A 12,361-nucleotide genomic window follows, 5' to 3' on the forward strand; every position below is an offset into this window, starting at 1 on the left:
TGAAAATGAGACCCTAGGAATGAAATACTTGCTCCTTCAGGTGGGAAGCTGTCTCCATGCTATGGAATTGTACTGTGGTCATTGTCCCTTATAGTTATACCATATTATGCACTTTGTAAAAGCTCATGAGATCCCCACAATAGCTCCAGAGGAAATAGCAGGGTTTCCATTTAATGGTAAGGAATTTGAAGCTCAGAAGGATAGACTGCCCAGACTTACAGAGCTGGTTAGGTGGCAGAGCTGGACTCAGATCTATGGCTTCTGACTCCTAGCCTCTATGCTCTTTCCATAGCCCACAAACTTCCCCTAATCAAGCTTGAGCCTGTAAAAATCATTCCCTCAGCTCCTTTCCATCAGTACGGCTTAGCCGATGGCCGCGAGTGTGGTTGGTTAGGTGCCTACCTGGCAACCAGGGGTTAAAGAGCAATATGAACATCCCAAGTTTCAGAGTGAAGTCTTTGCCCTGGGAGGAGATCTCAGTGCTCAGCGTGTACCATCCTACAGGTGCACTGGCAGGACTAGAGATGGAGATGGTCAGAACATTGTCCTGTTCGGACACGAGCTGGGCACTCCAGCCCCCATGACTTGTCCCACTGGAGAGTGGAAACACAGCCTTTGTCCTGGATGACTCTGAGGGGTACGGCCCTGTAAAAGAAGACAGAGAAAAAAAAAATAAAAGAAGACAGAGGACAATGGGAACCAAGGAGTGCCAGCCAGACTGTGGGGAAAAATCCAATCCTGATACAACCGCAGGGGCACTTTGGGGGGACATCATCCACAGAAGTCCCACATGATGACACGGGAAGCAACCAGAGAGGCCAGGTAGGCCAAATCTCTCTGGACTTGAATAGTAGGACTCTCGGGCTTATAGACAGGCAGGAACTAGCCCAAGGTCACACCAAGTCAACGGCAGGGCTGGGTTGGAGCCCAGGGCCTAGTGACCCCAATGTCACACCACCACCCCTTGGGTGGACAGCCCCAAGGGCTGCTTCGGTGTGTGTGTTTGTGGGGGCGAGTGGTGAGCAGATACCTGTGGAGACGATAAAGCCCAGGCTTTCTCCATTGTCAAGACTTCGGTTGAAGCTCAATGAGAAATTGAAGGATTGGCCTCTCCGCAAGATGAGTTCCTGGCTGGAGAACCTGTCTGTATGATGTGCCTGCCGGTTGGAGGTCACCTGCCAGTTAATGCTCTGCGGTTCTAGAGCTGTAAGACAGAGGGGGGACCTGAGGTCCTGGAAGGCAAGGGATGGTGGCGTGGGGCAATTACCAAAAGGACAGCTTTTGGGTGGGGCTGGTTGGGGAAGAGCCAGACTTCTAGGAAGAAGCACATTAAAATGCAGAGACCTTGACTGAGCATAACAAACACTTCATAACCTGTTCCCCATGCTGCCCGTCCAGGCAGCTGAACCTCTGCGCACACTACCCCTGAGACTTTCTTCCCCTCCACTTGGTCACCTGTCACTCGGCTTTAAGGCCCCAAGGCCACGTGCTCAGCGTAGCTTCACCCAACCAGCCAGGAGAACCATGCAACCAGTTCTGTGTAAGCACATTCTGTCGCTTCAGCATCATTACTTTGGTGGGGGCGGGGGGATCAGACTGACCCGGGAGGAGGCTGTGTCTCTCAAATCGACCACCCACCAAGGGAAAAATCTTGCTTGCTTTTTCCCTTTGCACCTTCCCAGACACCAGGTGCTTTTTACCCACTCCAGGATCCAGCAAGTGCTTATTCATATATTCTTTACTTTCTCTAGCTGTGTACCCCCTGGGTGTGGGATGGGCCTCTTCTGCTGGCTGGTGGTGGGGGGGTGGCATGACACTGAGAAGCATTTCTAGGCCAAGAGATGGGGCAGTCACTGACCTGGAGGGGACTTTCAGATGCTCACTGGCAAGAGCGGTATATAGGGACCAGTCAAAGCCCCATGAGACCTTTGGATAAGACCCTGGGGACAAATACCTCGAACCTCCCCCTCCCCGGTCCCAGATTCTTCTTATGTGATTGTGGAGCTAAACTGAGAAGGGTTTATGATGGATGCTGTGATGTATAAGGAGGGTAGCCTAGCTCAACCTTCTGAGAAATGTTATTCCTTCAAGTTGCATTTGAGATGTTCTATCATCCTTCTTCTGCAGACCCAACCGGTTTCTGGCTTTATGATGGGAGTGTGATGACACGTCCCAATGCCGGGCACAATTTTTTTTTTATATGTGTCTGCCTCTCTCCATCAGAATGTACCTTCTTGATCTTCATATTTTGATGCCTAGCACATTGCTTGATTGTGTTAGGACAAACAGATAGACAAATGGATGAAGGAATAAATGAACAAATAGAGACTCATCATGCAATGACCATCATGACTACAGCTCAAAATTTAGTCCATAAGGAAAGGTGAGTATGGGGCATTCATTCAATAAACATACATAGAGCATTTTTTGTTTGTAGGACACTACATTAGGCGCAATGTTGGAGGTGTAAAACTGTATGAAAAGTGGTTTTAACCCTCAAAGAGCTTCAGCCATGGGTAAGACAAGTGGGAATGAATGATGTAATGGGGTAAGTCCACCGTCCAGAGTAAAAGGTGCCTAGGAGATGCAGGCAGAAAAGAATCCCTCTCAGTTGTAGGGATCAGAATAAGTTTCATTGAAAATGTCGGGTCTTCGGGGCGCCTGGGTGGCTCAGTCGTTAAGTGTCTGCCTTCGGCTCAGGTCATGATCCCAGGGTCCTGGGATCGAGTCCCACATTGGGGTCCCTGCTCGGTGGGGAGTCTGCTTCTCCCTCTCCCTCTGACTCTGCTTGTGTGCTCTCTCTCTCTTTCTCTTTCAAATAAATAAATAAATAAAATCTTAAAAAAAAAAAAAGAAAATGTAGGGTCTTGAAGAGAATTTTGTTAGATGCAGAGGCAGCAGCCTGCATCCCAGAAGATTCCTGAGGCAGGGCAAGCAGGTGTTTTGTTTGGCTAGCCCAGTGGCTCTGCACGCAAGAGAAAGGTGAGGTGGGAGAGAATGGGGCTCTAGGGCAGGCCCGGCGCCGGGGGCTCCCACCCAAGCAGTGCAGGAGATGGGCAAAGGCTCCTCATAGATTCTCTCTCAGGAGAAATGCAGACTGTTTGGGGTGGTGAGCCAAAGACTGCTGCTGGAGAGGGGGTTCAGGAAGTGTTCTTGCCACCCACTCAGGGTACGAAAGATTCATTCACTCACATCTGCCATTCACTCATTCATTCATTCATTCAACAGAGAAGTATTGAAAGAATAAAGTGATAAGCTTTTGCACAAACTCAGGGAAATGAAAGCACTCATGCAATCAACAAGTATCTATTGAATAAAGGGAGAGCAGAAAGAAGATGAACGTTCCTGTACATAAATACTGAATGACAGCCCAGATCTGAGACACTCTATACACCCCCGTATAACTGGGCAAACACTGAGCTCTATATGGCTTGTATAGAGCTAGCTTGTCAGTTGTTTGGTCTTTCTAGGGCAATGGTCCCATCGTTTTAAACCTGTTTCCTACCAACTTGCTTACTACCTACCGTGCATCCCCGCCAGATGTGATCTGGTAGAGCTTTACTCTCTGTCTTGTTTTAGAAAAAAGAAGAGCCTTAAGGAACATGTAGCTTCAGATCATATGAGTCTCCAGAGATTCCTCACCCCCCTCCCAAACCCAAAAGGAAGCATGCCTTTCTCCTCCAGGTGCAGCTCGCTACTTTAGACCATGAACCTTTTGAGAGCAGAACGTATGTCCCCAGATAGCCCTCTACCAAGCACAGGGGTAAGGAAAGAGGGGTTCCATGTCTGTAGCTTGCATCTGCTTCCCCTCCTTCTTTGTGCCACCGGGGGTTATGCACTATTTGCTGAGTCCCTAGTAGGGTTCTCCCTTTCATCTCAGAAACCAATGGCTTGTTTGTAGGGAACATGACAAAGAAAAGGCTGAGCTGCAGGTACTTGGCTGCAGAGATCCCAGAAGGAGATGAGGAGCACTGTGCATGCCCCAGGAGGTGAGGCCTCGCTCAGAGTGACTGTGATGGTCATCTCTGCATTTCCTGACCCCAAGCATGAGCCATGGCACAAAGGAGCCAAGCTCCCCATGAGGGCTTGTGGGATACACAAGGCTTCTCTGAGCTGGAAGGTGAGGGGAAGCAGGCCTCACATTTGACATCAGTCTACTGCATGTCAACTGCTGTTAACAATATACAGAGCACTTTGCATACATCATGGCTGGAATCCTTATACAAATTGGAAACTGATGCTCAAGGAGATAAATGTCTTATTTGAGGTCTACCTAGTAACCGGCAGAGCCAGGTTCTGAACCCAGGTCTTACTGGCACTCTCCTGTTGCCGTGGTCCCCAGTTCTCTGCCTGGAAGGGAGACCCATGTAGGACCTTCAGTCTAGAAGTTACCCAGGGGTGAGGGAAACTCACTATACATTATCCTCCCTGCTGCCGTTTGTATTCTGACAAAGAGGAGAGAGGGAGCATCTGGAAGAGAAGCGTCTTCCAAAAGGGCATTCATTCTACGTGGGAGGTGGATAAAAGGGGAGCAGCCTATCCCTGCATCCCCGAGTGGACCGGTAGGTTGAATGCATGCTCATAAAGCCTCTGGTGTGGTTTCGGAGAAATTTCCCCTTCCACAGCTGTCCCCTTCAGTCACTGTCCTGTCTCTGAACCCTAGGATTGGCTTTGCCAGCCCCCAAATCAAGGATCTGATGATCCTGTCCGTGGATTTCCTAGTTTCCTTTGCCCCCCCACCCCTTGAGAGAACATTAATTACAGCCCCCTCTGCCTGAGTATAAGGGAAGGGAAGGGTAGGGAAGGGTAGGGAGAGGGGGAGAACAGGAGAAGTAAGGTTCTTCTCAAGTTTACAACCTCATGGACATTTATGAGGCTCAGAGCTATATTCTGCTCCAGTCTGGAAGGAAGGAAGGGAGGGAGGAAGGGAGAGTTACATGACTCCTACAATTGACTTATGAACCTACACTCTTAAAAAACATCAGAGGGAAAGAAACCATGGAGATAGATGATCTACTCACCCTGATTCTGGATGTGAGCACATGGAGGCCCGGAGAGTGGCTTGCCCACAGTGGGACATCTCTGGGACTCTCATCCCAGTGTTCTCACGTTTCCATGCCACCTCCTTGAGTTACTGCTTAACTCCAGGGCAGGCCTGGGGCAATTTCCCCAATTCTTCTATTCTGAGAATATCAGTGCCACCAGCAGTCCCAACGTGGTAGAGACTACTAAGCATCTATCTCGATAGTCCCTCGTCCCTTCTTTCTTGGTAATAAAAGCCCCTATATAACTGGGCACTGCATTTTCCAGGCTCCCCTGCAGCTGGCGGCGGGGGGTGGGGGGGTGGTCACGTGAATGAGTTCTGGCCAATGGCCTGTAGGCAGAAGTTATACAGCTGCCAGGAAACCTCTTTTTTCCCCCCCTTAATTGAGCTGAAATTCACAGAACATACAATTTACCATTTTAGCCATTTTAAAATGTACAATTCAGTGGTGTGTAGTACGTTCACCATGTTGGGAAACTATCACCATGGTTTGGTTTCAGATCTGCTCATCATGCCCATTAGCAGTCATTCCCCATTCCCCCTTGGCAACCACGAACCTGCTTTCTGTTCCCATGGGTTTGCCTATTCTGGACATTTCATATGGAAGGAGTCACACAGCTCTGTGGCCTTCAGGATTGGTTTCTTTCACTTAGCATAATGTTTTCAAGGTTCATCCATGGGACAGCATTTATCCGGAGCTCATTCCTGCTTATGGCTGCATAATTGTTATATGGCTGTAGCCTATTTTGTTTACCCATTCATCCACTGAGAGACATCTGGGTTGTTTCTACCTTTTGGCTCTTGTGAAGAGTATCGCTAGGAATGTGCTTATGCCAATATTCATTTGAATACCTGTTTTTAATTCTCTTTTTAAAAATGGTTGGCAAATCATTAAGAATCTGCTTACCTCCCTCTTCTTCCAACCTGCTGCCTGGAGTGTGGGTGTGATGGGGACAGAGGCCATCTGAGACCATGCAGGGCCATCCCCTGGGGATGGCAGAGCGGGAGCCTGGACAGAGTCAGGCCGCTGCCTTACCCGCCCAGAAGGGCCCACATCTAGACCTGTTGTTTAAGATAGAAGCAAGCTTCTGTCTTGTTTCTCTAAGCCATTGTTATTTGCGAGTTCACTGTCATTCATAACCAAGCCCAATCCCATATTTCTGAAATGTAACTCCCACCCACTCATTCTGCGGTCCACGTTGGGCAGAGATAACATGAGAAGCACAGAACAGATTCTAGGTCTCTCAATCTTCATCAGCCTGGCTCTGTAGCTGAATTACCGGCTGCAGACCAGGGTTGCCCCCTGTGTGTCTGGGGTTTGCACGTGTCCTAGTTCCAGGAGGACCGCACCATCCGCTGCTGGCAGGTGGGCTGGCATGATAACTGATACTCCAATGGCTGGGTCTTCCCCACCTGCCCAGACCCTAGTCCCCATCTCCCCTCCCTAGACAGACTTTAATCTTACAGGTTTCTAGAGCTATTTGGGGCTGATAGATATACTAAAAATCATCTAGCCAAGTGTCTTCAAGCGTTTTGTTAGAAACCACATTAAAAAATTAGAGTGTTTAAATACATGGGTCTATAACAGAGTTTCACTGATATTTTCTCTTCTACTTCCTCTTCCTTTTTTTTTTGATCGCTGGTCACAATACACTAAACTGAGTTTACAATCTAACGAATGACAACTGGCAGCGTGAAAAACAGCGATGTAATCCAATATTCCCATACTATAGGAAGAACACTGAACCTCCAAAAGGTTACAGAGTAGTTTGGAAGCAGAGCATGGCCCAGAAACCAGGTCTGGAATCCTGGTCACTGAGGGGCTGTGAGCCATTCCCAATTCCCCCTCTTCTCCCCACCGCTCCCCTCCTGGCACCTGGGACCCCTAGCTCCTGGCCAGCCCCGCATTGGCCCCAGGCACACAGGGCTTTCCTCTCAGATCTCAGCTCTCTTGAGCCTGGGCAGTTTCCCTTTGTCATTCCCCCACGTTCAGACATGTTTGATCCCTGTGCAGCACGGCCGGGGGGTGGGGGGGTGGGGGAGTAGAGTTTCTTGGCACCCAGGTGGTGGGGAAGACGGGGTTCCATTGGCAGCTGAGTGAGAGCCTAGCAAGGTCCCCTGGGGTCATGAGGAATGAACCCTGGACTGTTGTTCTGAAGGGGTGAGGGGCCTCGGGCGAGCTCTCCACATCTCTGAGCGGTGCTCTCTCCATCTGTAGAAGGGGACAGTGAGACCGGAACGTCCTCCCTGGTAGGGTTATTATCGGGATCCCATCACTAGCGCCTGGGCCCCCAGAGGTGAGGGTGGCGAGGACAAATCCCTTATTATTATCGCACACATAATGCCAATAGCAGCAAAGGATAGAGGAGGGTTTGAGCTTCTTTCCTGGCTGCCACTGAGAACCTCAGACGCACTAGGCACGGTGCATCTTACCTGCATTATGTCCCTCAATAGTGACAAAAACCCTACGATGTCATTATCCCCATGTCTCGGATGAGAGATTTGAAAGTCCAGTCAGGTGACGTCACTTGCCAAATAACATGCTCAGGCAGAGCCTGGACCCAAGCCCAGGCTGGAAGCCAGTTTTGCTTGACCACACGACTCCTAGCTGCCACCCGGTAGCCAATCAAGGGGACTGTGGAGTCAATGACTTGGGCACAGTTCCAGGAAGCTGTCACGGAGAAGGGGCCACCCGTAGCCTACTCCCTGCCTTGATGTTACATGGTCAGGGGGAGGGGAAGGAAGAAGGATTCCGTGGCCCCTTCACTTCCAAAGAGAGGTCAGAAGCTCCTGAACCAGGGGTTCTCCACCCTGGCTGCACATAAGAATCGCCTGCAGAGTGTTCTATTGGCCTGAGCCCCTTCCTAGACTGACTCAATTAGCGTCTCAGGCATAGGTCAGCATTGGTGGTTTTGTTTTTTTTGTTTTATGGGTTTTTTTTTTTTTTTTTTTCTGTTGTTTTAAACTTGCCTGGTGATTCTAACAGGCAGGCGGGACTGAGAATCCCTCCCTTAGACTTATTCACCATTTAGCACACATCAGCACCCTCTCCCACCAACTGTCTCACCTGAGCCACACGGCTGCTCTGGGAGGGAGGTGGGGGGAATCACAGGCTCCTGTTCACGGAGGAGGAAACTAAGCTAAGAGCAGTGAAGGCAGATGTCTTCTGAACCCATCCCTCAGGCCCTACGAGAAACCCTGGGGCCTTGTTCCCTCCACTCCTAAGCGATAAGGAAAAGAATTTCCTACTTTGCCTCACACCCCAGGCCGGCATGCGGGCCCTGGGGAGCATGATTGCCCCATGTGTGGAGTGCAGCCCAGCAAGGTGGAGACAGATGGAGAGATTATGGGAGGTGAAGCAAAACAGCACACAGACAAGAACTGGGGACTTGAGAGGGGCTGGTGAGGGGGCCGGAGGGGGAGAGGGTCCTGGGAAGTCCTCCTTGATTAAAAAATGGACTTCATCTCATGGGGTTTTCTTCAGACCCCAAGGCAATGAGAGAAGAGGTTCACGAAAGAAGTTTCCAAGTAATAATAAAATATGTGGCCTAAGCACCCATGAAGTGGATACCAAAAGAGCCGCATTTTATTTTAGACTTATTTATTTATTTTAGAGAGATCGAGAAATAGCACGAGTGGGGAGAGGGGCAGAGGGAGAGAGAGGATCTTGAAGCAGATGCCCCACTAAGGGCGGAGCCCGACACAGGGCTCGATCCCACGATCCTGAGATCATGACCTGAGCCGAAATCAAGAGTCGGACACTTAACTGCCGGAGCCACCCAGGTGCCCCTAAAGCAGCCCCATTTTAGAGAACCTGAGACATGGGGTTAAGTAGCCTGCCCACGTCACTCAGCTGGTAGGGGCACATCTGTGGATGCGCACTTGTAACCCTGGGGCTGTTCTACCTCCGCATGGAATCCTAGGCAGCAAAAGTGGAACTCTGGGCAGCCCTCACCGCAGGGGGATGCAGCTGCTGGCCGGTCTGGGTCCAGGGAACAGGGAGCAGGGGCTGCCCCAGGTGACAGGAAGCTGGGCGGGGGGCTGAGCCAGAGAAGGGGCAGCTTATTCTCATTCACCCGCTGAGCCCCTGAGCCCCTGAGCCCGTGAGCCCGCAGGGGCGATGTGCCTGCAGAGGGAGCCTAGGTGTCACTCTGGTCCAGGGGGCTGAGACAGGAAGCCAGGGCCCCCCTTCTCGTGAGGCGAGCCCTGCACACTTCTGGGTTTACAGAAGCGGGGCAGGACCCCAGGAGGAATTCCTGGCTGCTTCTATAGCAGAAAGAGCCGCCAGTATTCCAGCTCCAAGGAAAAATGTGTTGGGGCCGACCCACAGCCCAGAATGGCACGAGTCCTCGGCAGATGGGGCATGAGCCCAGGGAAGCTCTGTGCTCTGCCCAGGAAAGTAGCTGGCAAGAAAAGCTCACCGCCCCAGGGGGACCGAGGGTTAGTCCCCAGAACAGAGGTCCTGGCCGCCCGCAGGTGTGGACCCTGAGGACTCTGCCTCTGACCCAGGGCCCCCAAGTCCTTTGGGGGTGGGGAACAAGGCTCCCCCTCCAGGGTGGGCTCCAGGACGCTGCTCCACTTTGTGCAGAGCACAGCCAGCCAGGCCTTCCTCTGCCACCGTCGTCCCCACCACCGTCCCCACCACCATCCAGGCTCAGGAATACCTGAGCCCCTGCTGATTCCAGCTAGAACCTTAAGTTAGGAGCCAGGCGTGCACCTGGGACCCTGGCTCACACCTGCCGACCCACCCACATTCATTTTCCTGTTCCCTGTGCCCGAAACACTCCTCACCCCACGAGGCTCCTGACCACGCCTAACTCACCATCCGTGACCAAATGCCATCCGCTTCCCAGGGCCTCCCCCAGCCCAAACCCTGGCTGAGCTTAATGTCCTCCTCCCGCCGGCCCCCACAATGCTGGGTTTGGATTTGCAATGCAGCCTAATGACAGTCTGCCTTGCGGGTCACTTGCCGGTGAACTGGTGTTGCCGAGCACGGTCAGGCTGTGAGCTCACTGAGGGCAGAGACTCCAGCTCCGGTGGCTGGGTCCCCCACTGCACCTGCCGTGCCTCCTTTCCCTGGCTGTCCTATGCGTAAAATTCATTTATTCAAGAAACTTCTTCTGAGCACTGCCTGGCTGAGTGACTTGGTGCTGAGCTAGGAACTGCATGCGTGACAACGTGACAAATCCAAGGGAATGAAGGTATCCACCTGTCTCTCCCCTGCCTTTTGAAAAATTGAATTTTTTTCCTAACTGGCTAGTGTCTACATTCTGTCGTGACCTTAGGACATCTCTGGTTGATTTAGATGTTGAGCTCTTAGAGCTCAGAGTCTCCATGAGTCACGGGCACTGACACGCTGCGTGCGGCTGTGGGGTGGTCTCACGGCGGGCGGGCTATTGGGGGGTCCCTGCAGGGCCTGCGGATTGATGGCCGTGCGCTCGCCCCCTGGGGTGAGCACGTGCCGGGGCCCAGGCTCCCTGCTCCCGGTTTCCTCTCATGGCGAGAGCGGTCAATACCAGAAGGAGCCCGGAGTCTGTCTACTCAGGCCTTGCATCTTGCAAACTGGAACCTGGGGCATGGTGATGTCAAGAAACACAAAGGCAGTTGGGAAGAGAGCTCAGAGGAGAAACCAAGGTCAGTACTGTTTTCCCGCGTCCCAGATGTCACACGTGCTCATCTCTGAGCTCAGCTCTGGTAACAGGACAGAGTGGAAAGGGCACTGTGGGGACCTCATCTGGGCTCTGCTCCCAACTTCCTATGTGACCCCGGCAAGCCTGCCCACCCGGAGGAAGGGAGATGGCCTAGGTCACGCTGACATCCCCTCATGCTACAGTCTGTAGGGTCCAGAGCTCTTGTTAGCAACCCGGCGCGAATGCATGTTCACAGGAGCAAACGGGGGACAGGGGAGGGGCTCGTGTTTACAGCCATCCTGCCCTGGGCTTTGGGTACCCAAGTAACCAGCATTCGCCTTTTGCATCATGCTGAAGGGTTTCTTTGGCAAACCTTCCCGAGGTCCCAACGACCATTCACGGTATTTTACAGGTTTGACTCATGCCCTGTTTGGGTTTGGCGTCGCAGTCAACCCACGAGGCTGAGCACCCCTGACAGGCAATAATTAGCACGCTGCCCGGCAGGGGCACGGACTAACGAGAGCCCAGATCCTCAGCAGTGACCACAGGGCCAAAGAACCCGTACTCCCCGTAGCTCTTTCTCACCCCCTTCCCCGGTGTTGCTGGAAGGGACGGCCTCATGGCACACCTGCTCCTTCTGCCACGGGAGGTTTCAGCTCATCAAGTCACTTTCAAAGAGCCTGCGGTACTTCCGGATGTGTGGTTTACTTAGGAGCATTCCAGCTGTGCTAATGATTTTTTTTTTTAAATCAACTTACATGCTGTCACTCTCGCTCTCCTTTGTGGTGCTGAGATGTGCTTTCCTTTGCCTACGTTCCTGACAGCTGGAACAATTGCACTGAGAAATAGGGGAAGCAGGGCTCAGCTGGCTTGAAAAGGCCAGACGTGTCCATTTGTCTAAGGGATGTGACATCCAGCTGGGTGGAATACCCGGCCATTACTCAGGACTACATTCCAAACATGTCCTACCCCCGGAATCGCGCTGGAGGGAAGAGGCAGCCCCTGAGAAAGAGGCGCCCGTGAATACACCATCCTTCAGTACTAAGATCTGGCCTTCAGGGCCCCCCGGGGCAGATGTCCCAAGCCAAACACGGGCCTCTCAGGCTGGCCCGGGAGAAGCTTGGGCTTCCAGCAGGGACCTGGAGGGAAGATGCCATGCACTCACCCGTCATGTTCGCCTTCCTCTGCCTCTTCTGTGGGAATGGCACGGACAGATGGATGGAAGGTGTGGGGAGATGGCTGGGGATGTCCTTACCATTTATAGCAGCCTCTCCTACACATCTAATTAGAATTCTAATGATGTGGGCGAGGCACCAGGTCATTCCTGTAGTGCCTGTAAACGTTTCCCTTACGACATATTTGTCATCCAGTGGAAGGTCATCCTACTTGTGCAAGACCAGCTTGGGCAGAAGAAGGGAGATAAGAAATGCCAGGGGTTCGCTTTTGTGGTTTTTTTTCGAAGACGAACTTCCTGGATTGCAGATATTAGGAAATGATGTCATGCTTTTCTCAAAGGACCTTGCCCAGAGCTTGTGCTAAGAAGTCCTCTGGGGGGGCGCCTGGGTGGCTCAGTTGGTTAAGCGACTGCCTTCGGCTCAGGTCATGATCCCAGGGTCCTGGGATCGAGTCCTACATCTCCCTCTCCCACTCCCCCTGCTTGTGATCCCTCTCTCGCTGTGTCTCTCTC

General features: G+C 52.0%; 1 protein-coding gene across 1 annotated transcript in view; it reads right to left on the bottom strand.

The window, feature by feature from the left end:
• The window catches only part of TGM3 (transglutaminase 3), a 39,243-nt gene extending 27,276 nt beyond the window's left edge, over positions 1-11,967 (bottom strand). The window contains exons 1-3 of the mRNA XM_045885531.3: positions 11,840-11,967; positions 1,031-1,204; positions 403-645 (exon numbers count right to left, since the gene is read on the bottom strand). Of these exons, the coding sequence (XP_045741487.1) occupies positions 403-645; positions 1,031-1,204; positions 11,840-11,846 (424 nt within the window). The 5' untranslated portion in view covers positions 11,847-11,967. The remainder of the gene's footprint in view (positions 1-402; positions 646-1,030; positions 1,205-11,839) is intronic.
• Positions 11,968-12,361: the final 394 nt, after the last annotated feature.

Source organism: Mirounga angustirostris, unplaced genomic scaffold (genome assembly GCF_029215605.1).
Source record: "Mirounga angustirostris isolate CCGP_5_RB_7025 unplaced genomic scaffold, mMirAng1.0.hap1 SCAF_10, whole genome shotgun sequence".
Classification (NCBI taxonomy): Eukaryota; Metazoa; Chordata; class Mammalia; order Carnivora; family Phocidae; genus Mirounga; species Mirounga angustirostris.